Source organism: Canis lupus, chromosome 17 (genome assembly GCF_003254725.2).
Source record: "Canis lupus dingo isolate Sandy chromosome 17, ASM325472v2, whole genome shotgun sequence".
Classification (NCBI taxonomy): domain Eukaryota; kingdom Metazoa; phylum Chordata; class Mammalia; order Carnivora; family Canidae; genus Canis; species Canis lupus.
Genome location: NC_064259.1, coordinates 59128710 through 59144709, shown reverse-complemented (window position 1 = coordinate 59144709; position 16000 = coordinate 59128710). Strand labels below are relative to the sequence as shown.

Below are 16000 nucleotides of genomic sequence, written 5' to 3'. Positions count from 1 at the left end.
AGGACGTTGGCCTCTTTCTGTGCTTATAACTGGATCTGTGACTCATCTTGTGAGTCACTCAGCTCCACCTCCCTCCTCCAGCTGCCCCTCCCAGTAGCCTTCACTCTTGGCACAAACCTACAACCAGACCGGGATTCTGAAAATGGAAAAATCTGATATGGCCCCTTGCTTCTGCATCCTTCCTTTCATCCACTAAAACTTCCACTGGTGTGGGGGGTCTGGGAGGTGGTCCTCCTATTAGCCCTTCGCTGCTGCCCCTTTGCATTCCTGTGCTGATCCAAGTCACCCACTTTTTTCTGCCTTCCACCCCCCCCCCCCCATTCCCCTGATGTTTTTTCTTTGGATTCCTCTGCTGCTGCTATACCTCAAAATACTAAAGAATAGAATGAAGCTCTTGAATGAAGGGTAGTGGGGAGGAGAAGGAAAGTGGATAATGGGATTTTAAAACTGTGGAACATGGCTCTTCCTACTGCAAAAGACCTTGGGAAGTATTTCTTCCTCCAAGAGATTGAAGCCCATGGAAAGTAGGTGGGCCTGGGGGGGGGGGGTGCTTGGGAGCTTTACAACTTCTAGAATAAGGCTTCTGGGCCACCTTCCTAGCAGGTGTATGCCTCTTTGTTCCAAATTAACTTCCTGTCTCACAATATCACTATTTCCACAGTAGCAGCCAAGATGGGGAACTTTTAAAGCTGAGGCCGGAAGGGTGTGTGTGCTGAGGGGAGGAGAGAGTTGAGTGTCACTTTGGAAAACTGGGGCCCCCACCTAAGGTCTGCCTCTGTACAGACTCAAAATTAATAAAACAGCAGCTCATTAACCCTTATTTTGTATTTCATTTCCTGTCTTTTTCGCATCTAAATGCAGATTTTTGCTTCAAACCCAGGTGCCATTGACTGCAGTTCCTTTATTTCCCTCTTAGTGTCCTCACTCACTCCTGCTGCTCTCGTGGCAGGGGGGAAGGTGGGGCATGGGGCTGTTGAACTAATAGAAGTTTCCAGCCCTCAGCTTTGAAGGTCCTGAACTAAATTATTAATTTGGAGATCTGGTGTCTGGGTTGGAGGGAGGGATGATGTGCCTGGAATGGGCTTTGGTTTCCCACTGGTGTGTGTGTGTGTGTGTGTGTGTGTGTGTGTGTTGGATTAAGTGGTAAGATGTCCTCCTTGGGCCTCCCCCTAACCCCAGAACTTGCCCATAAACACACCTGTACCTGTGTCTGCATCCTGGAGATATTTCAACTTCTCTTCCCAGTTTTCTTAGGACACCCTCCACACAAAGTATGTTTCATGCTCTCTGGAGACGCAAATACAAGATGCTTTCACTCCTCTCCCTCATTTCTTGGGCCTCCCCAGGCAAAAATCTCCTGAGGTTCCATTTCCTACTACTTTTGTCAGGTGTGTTGGGGAGGCAGCAAGGAAGCTTGAACTGCTTTTTCGTTGGTCCCACCGCTCCAACTCCTTTGAGAAGACAAAAAAAAAAAGGGTGCCTGGGTGGCTCGGGGTCGTGATCCCGGGGTCCTGGGATCCAGTTCCACATCGGGTTCCCCTCAGGGAGCCTGCTTCTCCCTCTGCCTGTGTCTCTGCCTCTCTCTCATACATAAATAAAATCTTAAAAACAAGCCTAAATTATTCCAGGCTAATATTCAGTATTACTGCTCCCCTCAAATAGTTTCCAGTGCTTGTGAGCAGAAAGAGCACAGGATCTGGTATTGGAGTAAAGAATCTGGGTCTTGTTTTCCCCAGATACCCACTTTTCCCTCACCTTTTTTAGGCTCCTCCACTTTTCCAAAACTGTGTGTATTCCCCTTTAAGGGGCTGGGCATCTCTCCCGCCCTCCCCAGAGCCGACTGAAGTTTCCGAGGAGCCTCCTCTTGCTGGGTTGGACACACCTTTCAAAAGACCCCTAGTCGCACTCCGTGCACCTCAAAGGATCTTTTCCCTGGCGCTGTCCCCAGCCACTCTCCCTGACGTCTCTCTTCTCAAACTACAAGATTCAGCCTCTCCCTAACGGGCTTGAGCATCTTCAAGGTTTCCCACCCGTCACTGCTCCGTCCCCGGATGGAGCCAGAGAAATGTGGTGGGGGGGTCGGGGCCAGAGTTTCAACATCGCCCCCCAGAAGGTGGAGCCAGACCTGGGGGTAAGGAGAAGAGACCTGGCTTGGGAGGGAAGGGCACTGTGGGCAGGAGGGTGTGAATGAGGAGGAGGTGGAGGTAGAAGGGGCTAGGAAAGGAGCTAGAGGAGGAGGAGGGTGTGTCCCATATCAACTTGGCTGATGGAGCTGGGTCTGTCTTTTTCAGTCTCAAGTTCATTGTCTCATTATCCATTAACCAGGCCCTCCCTTTACTGTCTGCCAACTGGGTCCTAAGCTCCCCACAGCCGATACTCTCAGTTTCCCCTGGGCGTCTGAGTGTAGGCCCCCAATAGTCTGCTGAGGTAATCCCAGATGCAGGGGTTGGAGAGGCCTGGGGATTAACCCTACACCCTTCACAGCTCTCTGGACCAAAGTCCGTCCAGAGGACTGGGATGCTGGAGCCCAGGAGTTGTCAGCTTAGCAGTCACCTGGCTTCGGGATGCCTCCCAGGTAACAAAATCCCTTTTGATACTTCCAATCCCCAAAGACTCTTCCAGATTTCATCCTGCTTAAACTTTGCCTTGAACCTGACCAACAATATCTGTATATTTCTCCGCTCTCTCAAAGTGCTTCTATCTGAGACTTGCTGTCTTCTCTGTCAGCTGGCTGTGAACATGGACCTTGATGGGCCTAGTTTTCCTGACTCTTTTACTCCTTTTTCTTATTTACTTATTCAAGAAGTATTTGAGTGCCTACTAACTATGTGCCAGGCACTGTTCTAGGCTCTAGAGTGAATGAATACAAATGATCTCCTAAGCTTTTGTTCCTGTGGAGTGAGGGGAGGATCTTAATCTTCCCTCTTTACATCCTCCTGTCTCAGAGGAGTAGGTGTATACCACTGTGGGTGATGCTGGGAATAGTCATAACCTGGCTTTGCCCCTTCTTCTGTAGGGGAGCAGATCCTAGCATGGGCCCCAGGAGTGAGGAAGGGACTGGAACCTGAATTGCCTGGAACCTTGATCTGCACCAACGTGAGGGTCACCTTCCAGCCTTGTGGATGGCAGCGGAGTCAGGTAAGATGGTTAGGGCAATGGAAAGGACAGTTAGTGAGAAATGGAGAGTCTAGAAGGATTTAGGCAGGGAGAGTTCTGCTTAAAGGGTTGTCTTGAATGTATCAGGGACGGTGAATTGGGCTTATCTCCAGGAGGTTAGGGATTGCCAAGGTAGGACAATGAGTAAGATTTCAGATGTCTTTTGCAACAGTCATGTGCTTCCTCTAGGAGACTCCCCTGAGCAGTGAATATGATTTTGCCCTGGTCAACATTGGGCGATTAGAAGCTGGTGAGTGGGGGGGCTGGGGGCAGGGTGTTGGTGAAGATGCTTACTGGGGGCTCACCCTTCCTCATCCTTCCTCTATTCTCAGAGGGCAGAAGGGATGGGGTGGGATGGGCTGGAAGACCTCCTTGTAGAGGGACCCTGATCCATGGCTACACTGCTTTCTAACTCTTGACTTCAGTGAATGGCCTGTCCAGAGTCCAGCTCCTCCGTCCAGGGTCCCCACTTAAATTTATCCCTGAGGAGATCCTCATTCATGGCCGAGACTTCCGGCTGCTCAGAGTTGCTTTTGAGGCTGGAGGACTAGAACCACAGGCCTTTCAGGTAAGAGGGCTTCAACCCAAAGACGACTCCTCCCTTTAGAGCCTTGGGATCCTCTCCTTGGCATTCCTGCTACTCCCCTATATTGTAGGACTCCTCTCATCATTTTTTGTGCTTCTCTCCTCAAGGAGAGTCTAAAAGGCTGGGATAAAGGGTAGTTTAATGAGAGCAAGGGGCCTGAATTCTAGCCCAGCACTGCCAATTATCAGGAGTGTGACAATGGGCAAGTTTCTTCCTTTGAAAAACAAGGAGGGCTGGATGAGATTGTTCTGGAGGTTCCTCCCAGAATTGACATTCTATGATTCTGTGGTTCTGGATGTGTTCTCCCGACCCCAGTCCCCACCACCTATGGAAGCTCCCTTCCTTAGGGATGGTCTTCGCTATTCTCTGTTGGTGGCTAAGACAGCTAAGCAACATATGGGTCTCATTTCCTTCTCTTCACTTCTTTAGTTTGAGCCCCAAGGTTAGGATGCCCTTTCCAGGGATCCCTGGGTGGCGCAGCGGTTTGGCGCCTGCCTTTGGCCCAGGGCACGATCCTGGAGACCCGGGATCGAATCCCACATCGGGCCCCCGGTGCATGGAGCCTGCTTCTCCCTCTGCCTGTGTCTCTGCCTCTCTCTCTCTCTCTCTCTGTGACTATCATGAATAAATAAATAAAAATCTTTAAAAAAAAAAAAAAAAAAAAAAAAAAAAAAAGGATGCCCTTTCCTCCACAGGTGACCATGGCCATTGTCCAAGCCAGAGCTCGGAGCAGTCAAGCCCAACAGTATGCAGGGATACCCCTGAGCAAGGCTGGTGAGTGAGGATGCTTTAGGGTAAGGGATGAGTAAAGAATCTGAAAGAGATTAGCTGAAGACAAAAGAGCTGAGAAACTCTCTCTGGTTCTTCTTTGCTGTGCCTCACTCCTGCCCTAGGCCAGAGTTCAGGGTCCAGAAAACCACCTATTCCCCTCTTGGAGACCTCAGAAGACTGGGAGACTGAGCGGAAAAAGCAGGGGGCCAAGAGCTGGAGGGTCAGCACTGTCAACGAGAGGTTCGATGTAGCTACCAGGTGATTCCCCATCTACCCCAACCCCCACTGCCCTCTCAATTTCCCCACAGTTCTCAGATCCTCTAAAGCTAGGACTGCCCACAAACTCTAGCCTCTTAGGATATCCACAGAGCTCTCCCCTTTACTGCCTAGATCTCTAAACCTGCTGGGTTTAGAAATAATCCTCTCCTAAGCAACTCCCTTTTAATGACAGGTTTGCATTATAATGAATTCACTGAGCCAAACTGTGACTGTAACTCAATTTCACAGCCTTCCTCGTTACTTCTGGGTCCCTAAGCGAACTCTGGACAGTGAGGTCAGGAGAGCATTTGGCCACTTCCATCAGGGCCGTGGACCGGTCAGTGTGGGGGCCAGGGTGCTGGTTGAGAATTAGATGGTTATGGGAGGTCAGGGGGGTCATTGTGGTGGGAGATTAGTGTTGGGGCAGGAAAATGTGGGGCCAGGAGTTTCTCCCGTAGTGATCCTAACTTCCCACCCTCTGAAGCGCCTGTCTTGGCATCACCGTGGGGGCAGTGATCTTCTCCGCTGTGGTGGCTTCTATACAGCCAGTGACCCTAACAAGGAGGATATCAGGTGAGGGGAGGTTTGATGAGCAGAATCAAGGGTTGGAACGTGAGGACAGACTCATTCCTTTATGTTGTGACTCCTTCCCCTCCAGAGCAGTGGAGTCAATGCTCCAGGCTGGGCATTCAGATGTTGTCCTGGTGGACACTGTGGATGAGTTGCCTACTCTTGCAGATGTCCAGCTTGCCCACTTGAAGCTGAGGGCCCTCTGCCTGCCTGGTGAGATAACATCTGATCTCAGCCCCCACTAGGCCTGCTGACCCTAACCTCGTTTACCCTTTTGCCTGTTACATATGAGTAACCTTATAGGCCAAAGATCCATAGTTTTCTATTCAACTCCCATCTCCCAGAGAGTCACTGATTCCCTGTCTTCCTGTCCTGTCCCCAGTGTACTTTTTTTAACAGCTTTATTGAGATCTAATTTACATTCCATAAAATCCACTCTTCACCCATCTTAAGTGTTCAGTGCATTTTATTACCTTTATAAGGTTGTACAACTATCACCACAACTTAACTGTAGTAACCTCATGGCCATTTACAGTTACTGTTTATTTTTTCCCCAGTCTTGGGTAACCATTACCCAACTTATTTTTAACCCTCAGGCTGCAGACTTTGAATCCTGAATCCTGAGTTCTCCTGATCTCTTTGTCCTTCTGATCCCTCTACTCTCTCTCAGATTCATCTGCAGCTGAGGAGAAATGGCTCTCAGCCCTGGAAGGAACACGATGGTTGGATTACGTCAGGTACTTTCTCATTTTCTGGTCAGGATTTATAATTCAATCCTCCCAATCTTCTGTTTACCTGAATTCCTAAATGGCCTTCCATTAACTCTTCTCTTTGGTTTCCCAAGAAGACTCTTATTTGCTGTCCTTAGAAGAAGGGGTAGAATTCTGGAGTCTGCCTCTTTTCCATTTCATGACCCATCCCTCCCTTCCTCCAGGCTTATCATTCTCCTCTCCTCTTCTCATCTGTACTCTCAGGTCTTGTCTTCGAAAGGCCAGTGACATCTCAGTCTTAGTGACATCCAGGGTTCGCTCTATAGTACTACAAGGTGAGTTTATTGGGTTAACCTACTCCATTCCTTCTTTTCCTTTACCCACCCAACTGGAAGGAAGACCTAGAAGTCTTCCTTGTCCACATCTAGCACTAGTATCTTCCTCTCCTGTTACTAGGAACTACCCATAGGTCCTAACTCATCCTTCCCTGCTAACCCTGCCTCCCAGTAGTAGTATTGTTACTACTAGCTGTAGTGTTACTACAGCTTGTGGTCCCTAATAACAAGGTTCTTTTGCCTTCTGTTCCCGTACTTCCATCAGTGGATGGTGCCTGGGTTGGGGTGGGAAGGACAATGTGAAAGCTGGTTTGAGATTTATGATTCTCCCTCCTACACGTGAAGCTGGGTATTTCTATCCAGGCGGAGACTATGAACTGAATCATTCAAGGCCTTCATTTTCTCTTCACTTCTATTTGTCCTCTCAATCCTACCTACGCAAAACTTTTCCCCTCTGTGTCCCTCTCTTCTTCTTGCCACGTTTCCTTTTCTCATTTTCTTCTGCTCTAGTTTCTTGGCCCCTTCTTCTTTGTCCCTTCTCCTTCTTTGTCACCCAGAGCGCGGTGATCGTGATTTCAATGGCCTCCTCTCTTCACTCGTCCAGCTGCTTTCAGTCCCTGAAGCCCGAACACTGCTTGGCTTCCAATCACTAGTACAGCGAGAGTGGGTGGCAGCTGGACATCCCTTCCTGACCCGGCTTGGGGTAACTGGAGCCAGTGAAGAGGTGAGATTGTTTTAGGAGAGTGCTGGGGGGAGGTATTACTAAAGATATAAGAGGATGAGAAAACCATATAGTATAATACATTGGAAGTGAAACTGGGTTAGAGGAATCCTGAGATTGAGTTTGAAGGGAGACCTAGATGAATGAGGCACCACAACTCCCTAGTATCTTCAACCCAGATTTCCATTCCCTGATCTTAGTAGTTCTGTTGGCTGTGTCCCTTGGCCCTCATCATTTTGTCATCCTCCCCCCTCAGGTGCCTGCAATCCCTTCTAACCTCTTATTTTCCTTCATCTCAGGCTCCAGTGTTTCTCCTCTTCGTTGATTGCGTCTGGCAGCTCCTCCAGCAGTTTCCAGCTGAGTTTGAATTCTCAGAATTTTTCCTTCTTGCTCTTCATGACAGTGCCAGGGTTCCTGACACTCTCACGTTTTTGAGAGATACTCCTTGGGAGCGTGGAAAACAGAGTGGACAGGTCAGTGACTTCCATTTTTGAGTTGTCTTTTTGTCTCCTTGAGAAATAGCCTCTCAAGTTTAGTCTTCATTTATGGAAAGTGAGATCTGTGGCTGGGAAAAGGGGAAGTTGGTGCTTATTCAATATATGACTGGACTTTAACCCTACATCTGATTCCTGAAGGAAGAGGTGAGCTTTTCATGATTTCTCTCCAGACTTGGGAAAAGGATTTTTTTATTTAACCATCCTTTTTCTTGTTTCCTTTGTCCAGTTCAACTCCTATACACAGATCTATACCCCAGGGTATTCCCAAACTCCTGCTGGGAACTCTGCTAACCCACAGCTGTCTGTCTGGGACTGGGATTTACGCTATAGCAGTGAACAGATCCTACAATTCCATAATCCTGGCTATGACCCGGAACACTGCCCGGATTCCTTGCTCCCTAGGCAGCAGGTGAAGTGTCTACATTTCCTAAATTCCCTTGATTTTTTCATAGGCTCATCCTACTAGATAGGGAGAAGTGGAAAGACACAGTGTCTGAGTTCTCTAGGGAAAGCTGCCCCACACTTCTGTAGCTGTTACTTAGAGTCCCTGACTATCCCCAGGAAAGCAGAAATCCTAGAATAGCACAGAAGGGATCCTTCTTGTCCACATCTTTATTAGTTTTTCTACCTCTTACACACATTTAAAAAAAAAGATTTATTTGAGAGAGAGCGTGCATATGTGTGTGCCAGCCGAGGTGGCGGGGGGCAGACTCCCCATTGAGCGAGGAGCTCCATGTGGGTCTGGATCTCACAACCCTAAGATCATGACCTGAGCCAATATCAAGAGTTGGATGCTTAACTGACTGAGCCACCTAGGCACCCCTCTTATACACATTTTACAAGTTTCCCTAAAATTGACTTTAATCAGACCTGATGCTTAGTTTGAAGCCTATGAGGAGAGTAGATGGGGGAAGGCCTGTAGTTTGATCACTAATGCAGTTTGAGTAGGTGGAAGCTAGACATTCTTTCCTGACCTTTGGGGAAGGGGAGTCAGAGGTTTCTAGGTTGCAGTTGATTTCTTTTTTCCCTTTAGCCAAGCTTCATAGTTCCTGGACCCCCAAATTCTGTGTGGCTCTTCTCCAGAGGGGCCCTGACCCCACTGAATCAGCTCTGTCCTTGGCGGGACAGCCCCTCCCTGCTGGCAGTCTCTTCTCGTTGGCTCCCTAGACCTGCTATCTCCTCTGAAAGCCTGGCTGATCAGGAGTGGGGGCTCCCCTCACATTGGGGAGCTTGCCCTTTACCCCCGGGATTGCTGCTGCCTGGATATCTGGGACCCCAGATCAAGCTGTGGAGACGCTGCTACCTGAGGGGAAGGCCTGAGTTCCAGGTGAGGAGGGAGGACAGGGATTGGGAGTAGGAGAAGGGGCTTGACTGCTAAACCAGATGTTCTGGGAGAAACCAGATGTTTTTAGGAGCTGGAAAAACAAGGAGCTGGGGGGACTGAGGAGTGAATTATCATTCCTGTTGGTATCACAGTGGATAGGTTTAGGAGTGTGTGTGTATGTGTGGGATAGACTACTTGTGGTTCAGATCAAGTAGAGCCTAGAACATAGTTGGAGGGGGAAAGAGAATTAAAGACGCCAGAGGTGATGGGAACTAGATTTATGGGGATCACTTTGTAATGTATAAAAATATCAATTTTTTTGTATAAAAATTGTTTAAAAGTGTAATTTTATAAAATTTTATTAAAGTATTAAAAAATCACTAGGATGTGCACCTAAAACTAACAGGACATTGTATGTCAGTTATAATAATAATAAAAAAGATGCCAGAAGTAGTGGACACATCTCAGAAATAGGGAGCTAGAGCTATAATAATATTCCTCTCTGCCTCTCTTCACCCCCTTCTCAGAAAGGCCTCTCAGCTCCCACAATCTCTGGCCTCCAGGATGAGCTATCCCATCTTCAGGAGCTTTTAAGGAAATGGACACCAAGAGTATCTCCTGAGGATCACTCCAAGAAAAGAGATCCAAATACCATTCTTTCCCAGTCCCGTTGAAATTGTTGTCTTTTTTATGGGCATGGCAGAGGGGGTCCGGGGTGAGGGAAGGTTCTGTCTAATCCTCCAATTTTTCTTATCTTGGTCTTGCTGTCTCAGCTTTTGACACTCCAGCCCTCAACAAGCTCACTGACCTTTCTGTTGCAGATGGGTGGTGCTAACCTTCTCCAACTCTTGCCCTGTCCTGTTTCATTCTCGAGATATGTTTCTCATGATTTGAGGAATTAAGAAACAAAAGCAATCCAGAATACGATTACCTTTGTTCTTTTCAGGGCAATTCCATCCCTCTGGATACCCAGCCGATAAGCTGTGAGATGAGAGATGCTGTTCATCAGTTCAAAGGAGATGGCCTACAGAACTCATTCTCACCTCCTCTTGCTGCTTAATTCCAATTTCTGTTTCTTCCCTCTGGTTTTCTATGGGTATGCTAGTGGGTATGGGACACATCCTGTCTCTCCCAATTGTATATTTTGTAGTGACATTTCTATTTAACGAGTTCATTAAAGTACAGTTGCTGGCATTATCTCTGGTGTCTGAATAAAAGATCCTAAGTAAAAAAGCGATGATAAACCGGGAGAAGAAGGGACCCACCATATTATTGTTCAGGAAATATGGAGATAGGTCAGGCTGTCCACACTAATCGTTTCGTAAGATGGGGCAAAGAGCATGCAAAGACATGGTTGGTGGGCCCGGGGTATTCTGGCGGTTGAAACTGAGGCCCCTGGGCTGCAATGTCAGGTACCCTCAGCTCTGGGCACACATCATCTCTGAGCCTCAGGTTTCCATCTCCCCCATGCAACAGGATCATGTGAGCTCCGACGCCACTCCAGCTCAGACACTCCGCAATCCTCTCCCCAGAAGCCGCGGGCCACGGTGGAGGGCTGCCTCCGCACCCTAAGGCAGCCGAATCCTTGGGTTGGAGGGTTTCCTCAGCACACCCTTCTCCGGGGAACAAAAGGATAGTTTGCCAACAAAATATTTCTAAATAAAGTTTTGTTCTTTTAGCTTTTGAGTTTACATTTTTAGGAGTACTGTGATCCTTTAACGTCCAGCACTGCCTTAAGAGGGTCTGGGCATTTCCGTTCGGCCCTCATCGCTTTGACCGCTAGCAGCGGCAAATCCGCGCAGAACCACGGACCGGAGATCGCGGCCCCACAAGCCGCATCAAGTCTCCGCAACTCCTAAGATGGCCGGGGCCTCTTCCGGCTCCTCCCCCATCAGGCCCCGCCCACCGCCCTCGTGACTACCTTCGCCCCGGAAGTGGAAGTACTGACTGAGGTCAGAGGGCGGGATCGCTGCCTGGAGACGGCGGGAGCTCTTTCGCCATGGCGGCCGGCCCGATCTCCGAGCGGAACCAGGGTAGTTGGAGGGGATGAGGCCAGGGAGGCTGGGAGGCCTCGAGGAAGGCCAGCCGTGTTTTCGCCGGGGCAGGAGATCGGATCCCCCCGGAGGGCGCGAACCCGGCCCCCGTGCCGGCTGGGGGTGGGGTGGCCGGGTGCAGGCTGAGGCCTGTGGTTGTGATGCTCTGTCCAATCTCCTGCGCCTTCCCATTCAAAAAAACAAAACAAAACAAAAACCCAAACGAAAACCAAAAACAAAGCAATTCACAGAGAATTTGCAGCAGAACCTTCAGTTAGACTTAAGAAGGTTCTTTAGTTCTGGAATGAGAGAGATGTAAGGGCTTACTCTCACGTCTTTTTCCTTTTTTGTTCCTATATCCCATCTCCACTCCCAGTTCCCCCGCCTGTCACTTCCTTCTTTCCCGTCGTTGTCTCATCCCTGCCATAATCTGCTCATTTCTCTTAGATGCCACTGTCTACGTCGGGGGACTGGATGAGAAGGTTAGCGAACCCCTGCTGTGGGAGCTTTTTCTCCAGGCAGGGCCAGTAGTCAACACCCACATGCCAAAGGATAGAGTCACAGGTCAGCACCAAGGTGAGTACATCACAAGAGGCGTGTTTATGCATTGAGGGGACAAGCTGCTCCTGGAGGGTTCCGGCAGTATTCATAGGCAGTATTCATAGCCGTTTTGGAATCACCTGTAGATTCTTCCTTTTAAGTGTCATTCAATGTTTGCTTCTGGAACCATTCCCAGTTGAAGTGAGGTGGTTATTTCATGTTCTTTGTGCTTTGGAAGGTGCATGAGTTACACACGAAATTGAATCACTTCACTTAAGTTAATCTCTGCTTTTCTACTTCCCAGGCTATGGCTTTGTGGAATTCCTGAGTGAGGAAGATGCTGACTATGCCATTAAGATCATGAACATGATCAAACTATATGGGAAGCCAATACGAGTGAACAAGGCATCGGCTCACAACAAGAACCTGGACGTGGGGGCCAACATTTTCATTGGCAATCTGGACCCAGAAATTGATGAGAAGCTGCTTTATGATACTTTCAGCGCCTTCGGGGTCATCTTACAAACCCCTAAGATTATGCGGGACCCTGATACAGGCAACTCCAAAGGTTATGCCTTTATTAATTTTGCTTCATTTGACGCTTCGGATGCAGCTATTGAGGCCATGAATGGGCAGTATCTCTGTAATCGCCCCATTACTGTGTCCTATGCCTTCAAGAAGGACTCGAAAGGGGAGCGCCACGGCTCAGCAGCTGAACGACTTCTAGCAGCCCAGAACCCACTCTCCCAGGCTGACCGCCCTCATCAGCTGTTTGCAGATGCACCCCCTCCGCCTTCAGCCCCCAATCCTGTCGTATCATCATTGGGGTCTGGGCTCCCGCCACCAGGTAAAGCTTTTATTCAAAGTATTTTTGTCTTGGGCTTGGGGTGTGGTGGTGAGCGGGGGCAAGGGGAGGAGAAAAGAACTTGATAAAGGGGGACATGGAGTCAGTAGGTGATGAGAAAGAGAGTGAGGGGTGACAGTTGTGGGGAGAAAGTTGTTGAGTTGAAGAGGCTGAAGTTGTTCCTAGTTATCTAGTATTGCTTCTGATTTTAGAGAGCTGGGAGGAAGGGAAGAGAACTTATCCTGCCTGAGGAGGCCAGATTGAACGGGCTTTCTAAAGACATTCTCTCCTTACTATCGTTAACTTGTCTTTCATTTCCTCTATAGGCATGCCTCCTCCTGGGTCCTTCCCACCCCCGGTGCCGCCTCCTGGAGCCCTTCCACCCGGGATACCCCCAGCCATGCCCCCGCCACCTATGCCTCCCGGTGCTGGAGGACACGGTCCACCATCAGCAGGAACCCCAGGGGCTGGACATCCTGGACATGGACACTCGCATCCTCACCCATTCCCACCAAGTGGGATGCCCCATCCAGGTGAGTGTTCTTTGCTGGGGAAAAGGATAGATAAGCTTGTTGGAGGAGCTCCACTGCCACATGCAGTGCTGCCCTCATCCCTCAGCAGTAATAGTAGATAGTCCCGGAGCTCTGCTTTTTTTTCAGACATTCTTTTATAAAAACAAACACGAGACACTGTTCTCTGTTTACTTTAACAGCTACCACCCTGTCTCCATTTATTATACAAGTTTTTCCAAAGAGTGTAACTGTACTCGTTTGCTTTTTCCTTTAACTTTTACTTCATTTTTCTCCTCCGACTTCTACCCCAAAGCAGTGACCTAATTGCCAAATAGAGGGGGCACTTCCATTCTTTACCTGGTTTGCCATTTGGTGTACTTGAAACTGGGTGTGTTGTCCTTTTTGAAAAGCTTGCCTCTTGGTGTTTCTGGATTTTTCATCTGTCTCAGACTCCTTAAAGTTAGCCACATTAGGGATCCCTGGGTGGCGCAGCGGTTTGGCGCCTGTCTTTGGCCCAGGGCGCGATCCTGGAGACCCGGGATCGAATCCCACATCGGGCTCCCGGTGCATGGAGCCTGCTTCTCCCTCTGCCTGTGTCTCTGCCTCTCTCTCTCTGTGTGACTATCGTAAATTAAAAAAAAAAAAAAAAAAAAAGTTAGCCACATTAGTAGGCTTTTCTCCCTCTCCATGTAGCTGGGTTTTTGTATCTGGTTCTCTTTTCTTTTTTTTTTTTTAATTTTTATTTATTTATGATAGTCACACAGAGAGAGAGAGAGGCAGAGACACAGGCAGAGGGAGAAGCAGGCTCCATGCACCGGGAGCCCGACGTGGGATTCGATCCTGGGTCTCCAGGATCGCGCCCTGGGCCAAAGGCAGGCGCAAACCGCTGCGCCACCCAGGGATCCCTCTGGTTCTCTTTTCTTCATAGTTCCCTTACTTGTACACTGATGCCACCCAGATGTGGATATCTGGTCTGTGACCCTTAATCCCACTGCCTGATGGACAGCTCCACTTTGCTAACCTCCCCTTCACACCTGTTGTTCCTCTAGCATTCTTTGTTTTCAGATTCTTAATTCAGAAATCTGGGACCTATTTTTAACTGTTTCCTATCACTCCTGTACTAGATATCAAATCTTACTAATATATCTGGTATTGGCTCTCACTGCTAGTGCCCTAGTGCAGGCCCCCTCATACTCATTTCACACCTAATTTATTGTAGTGATTTTCTAACATTTTGACTTCAATTTCTCTTTGATCCACTTGCACAGAGTAATTTTTCTAAAACACAATGTTCACACACTTTTGCTCAAAATTCTTTTGTTGCTCTCTTTTACGTACAGCATAAAACCCAGACTTGTCACCATAGCATTGTAGGCTGTTTGTGATTGGTGCCTGCTAGTTACACCCATGACTACATGCTGCTCTTTATTTCTGAGTTACCAGTTTTCTCTGAACATACATCCCTGTTTGATGCCCTTGTGGTTCTCACATGCTAATATTTCCTGCTTGGGGAAAATTCTGTTCCATGCTCTTGTCCACCCGAAAAATTCTTATTCGTTCTCTAGAATTAGATCTTTGCTCAGACAATGTTTCTGCTTCTTTCCCGAATTCTGTCAGTGAAATAATCACTCCATTTGTTACATAATTCTGCAGCACTGTTATACTGTCTAAATTGTGGAAGGAGCAAGCAAAGTGGGCAAGCAGTTGATTGGGTGGGTAGTTGATCTGCTTGTACCCTTGGAATGAGGATGAGGGTGGAGGGCGCTTTGTACCAGCCTTATTTTCCATACTCCTCTTTTTTTTTTTTTTTTTTAAATTTTTTTTTTAAATTTATTTATGATAGTCACAGAGAGAGAGAGAGAGAGAGGCAGAGACACAGGCAGAGGGAGAAGCAGGCTCCATGCACCCGGAGCCTGATGTGGGATTCGATCCCGGGTCTCCAGGATCGCGCCCTGGGCCAAAGGCAGGCGCCAAACCGCTGCGCCACCCAGGGATCCCTCCATACTCCTCTTTTCCTGATGTCACTTCTTTCTCAGTTTTGTTCTCTTCCTTTCTCCATTTTCTTTGCTCTCTGTATTCCTTGTCTCCTTGCTATTTATGTCTGTTTTGTTCTCACAGGGATGTCTCAGATGCAGCTGGCCCACCATGGCCCTCATGGCCTAGGACACCCACATGCTGGGCCCCCAGGCTCTGGGGGGCAGCCACCACCCCGACCACCACCTGGAATGCCTCATCCTGGACCTCCTCCAATGGGCTTGCCCCCTCGAGGGCCTCCGTTTGGATCTCCCATGGGTGAGTAGGCTCTAGCCATTTCCCTCATCCTGAGTATCATAGTCTTGTAGCTTCCTTTGTCACATCCCTGTTTCCTGCCCTTTATTTACACTTGTGCTCACGGCCTCCCTGTCCGTGTTCTCCACGCATTGGCCCAACATCAGCTACTTCCTATTTCTTTCCTTGACTGACTTTTCTTTTTCTTTGTGCAGGTCACCCAGGTCCCATGCCTCCACATGGGATGCGTGGACCTCCTCCACTAATGCCTCCTCATGGATACACTGGGCCTCCACGACCCCCACCCTACGGCTACCAGCGGGGGCCCCTGCCTCCACCCAGACCCACCCCCCGGCCTCCAGTTCCCCCGCGTGGCCCACTCCGAGGCCCTCTTCCTCAATAATTTCTAATTCTCTCACCTCCTGTTCTATCTTCCTAATATCTTTTCAATTCCTTGGACCAATCAGATTTGCTGTAGCTCCCTAGAGCTAAGGCACTAATCCCTCTCAGGTCTTTTTTTTTTTTAGTGTAATTTTCACAGGAGGTTTTATTATTGTTTCTGTGTTGGTCCTAAGTGTTTTTGCAAATGCACAGAGAAAATAAAACTAAACTCCTTGTTTATTCTTTGTGCTGTTTTCCTTGGCAAAGTAACTACTCTCTTTTCCCTGAGATGTCAGTTTGTTGGGAGAAGAATGGTAAGATAGGAGTAAGGGTGCTTATTGCATTTTTAAAAGGCATATGTTTAGTTTCTAAGCTGGAGACCCAGTAGCTATGACACAGGATGGTTGTGACCATGACATGAGGACAGAAGTGAAGTTCTTAGAGTGCTGGCGAAAATATGAGGTAACATGTGTAAAGCTACTCGTCACAGCACT

At 48.5% G+C, this 16000-nt stretch overlaps 2 protein-coding genes across 4 annotated transcripts; both read left to right on the top strand.

Annotated features, from left to right (window-relative positions):
- The first annotated feature begins 1159 nt into the window (after positions 1 to 1159).
- On the top strand, positions 1160 to 10125 carry MTMR11 (myotubularin related protein 11). 3 transcript variants are annotated; one of them, XM_025453183.3, is made up of 17 exons: positions 1160 to 2131; positions 2485 to 2575; positions 3017 to 3138; positions 3346 to 3406; positions 3582 to 3724; positions 4438 to 4516; positions 4636 to 4771; positions 5021 to 5108; positions 5256 to 5344; positions 5430 to 5554; positions 6012 to 6078; positions 6316 to 6386; positions 6944 to 7110; positions 7407 to 7580; positions 7831 to 8013; positions 8638 to 8931; positions 9875 to 10125. In XM_025453183.3, exons 1-17 carry the CDS (start codon positions 2066 to 2068, stop codon positions 9986 to 9988), a joined length of 2070 nt encoding a protein of 689 aa, XP_025308968.1. In that variant the 5' UTR covers positions 1160 to 2065; the 3' UTR covers positions 9989 to 10125. The 3 variants fall into 3 exon arrangements, with proteins under 3 accessions (XP_025308968.1, XP_025308969.1, XP_025308967.1); XM_025453184.3 differs by having other exon boundaries at positions 9460 to 10125; XM_025453182.3 differs by having other exon boundaries at positions 9456 to 10125.
- A 676-nt stretch (positions 10126 to 10801) lies between these two features.
- Positions 10802 to 15746, top strand: SF3B4 (splicing factor 3b subunit 4). Its single transcript, XM_025453186.3, has 6 exons — positions 10802 to 10961; positions 11409 to 11537; positions 11806 to 12348; positions 12672 to 12878; positions 14976 to 15149; positions 15341 to 15746. Exons 1-6 carry the CDS (start codon positions 10928 to 10930, stop codon positions 15526 to 15528), a joined length of 1275 nt encoding a protein of 424 aa, XP_025308971.1. The 5' UTR covers positions 10802 to 10927; the 3' UTR covers positions 15529 to 15746.
- The last annotated feature ends 254 nt before the right edge of the window (positions 15747 to 16000 follow it).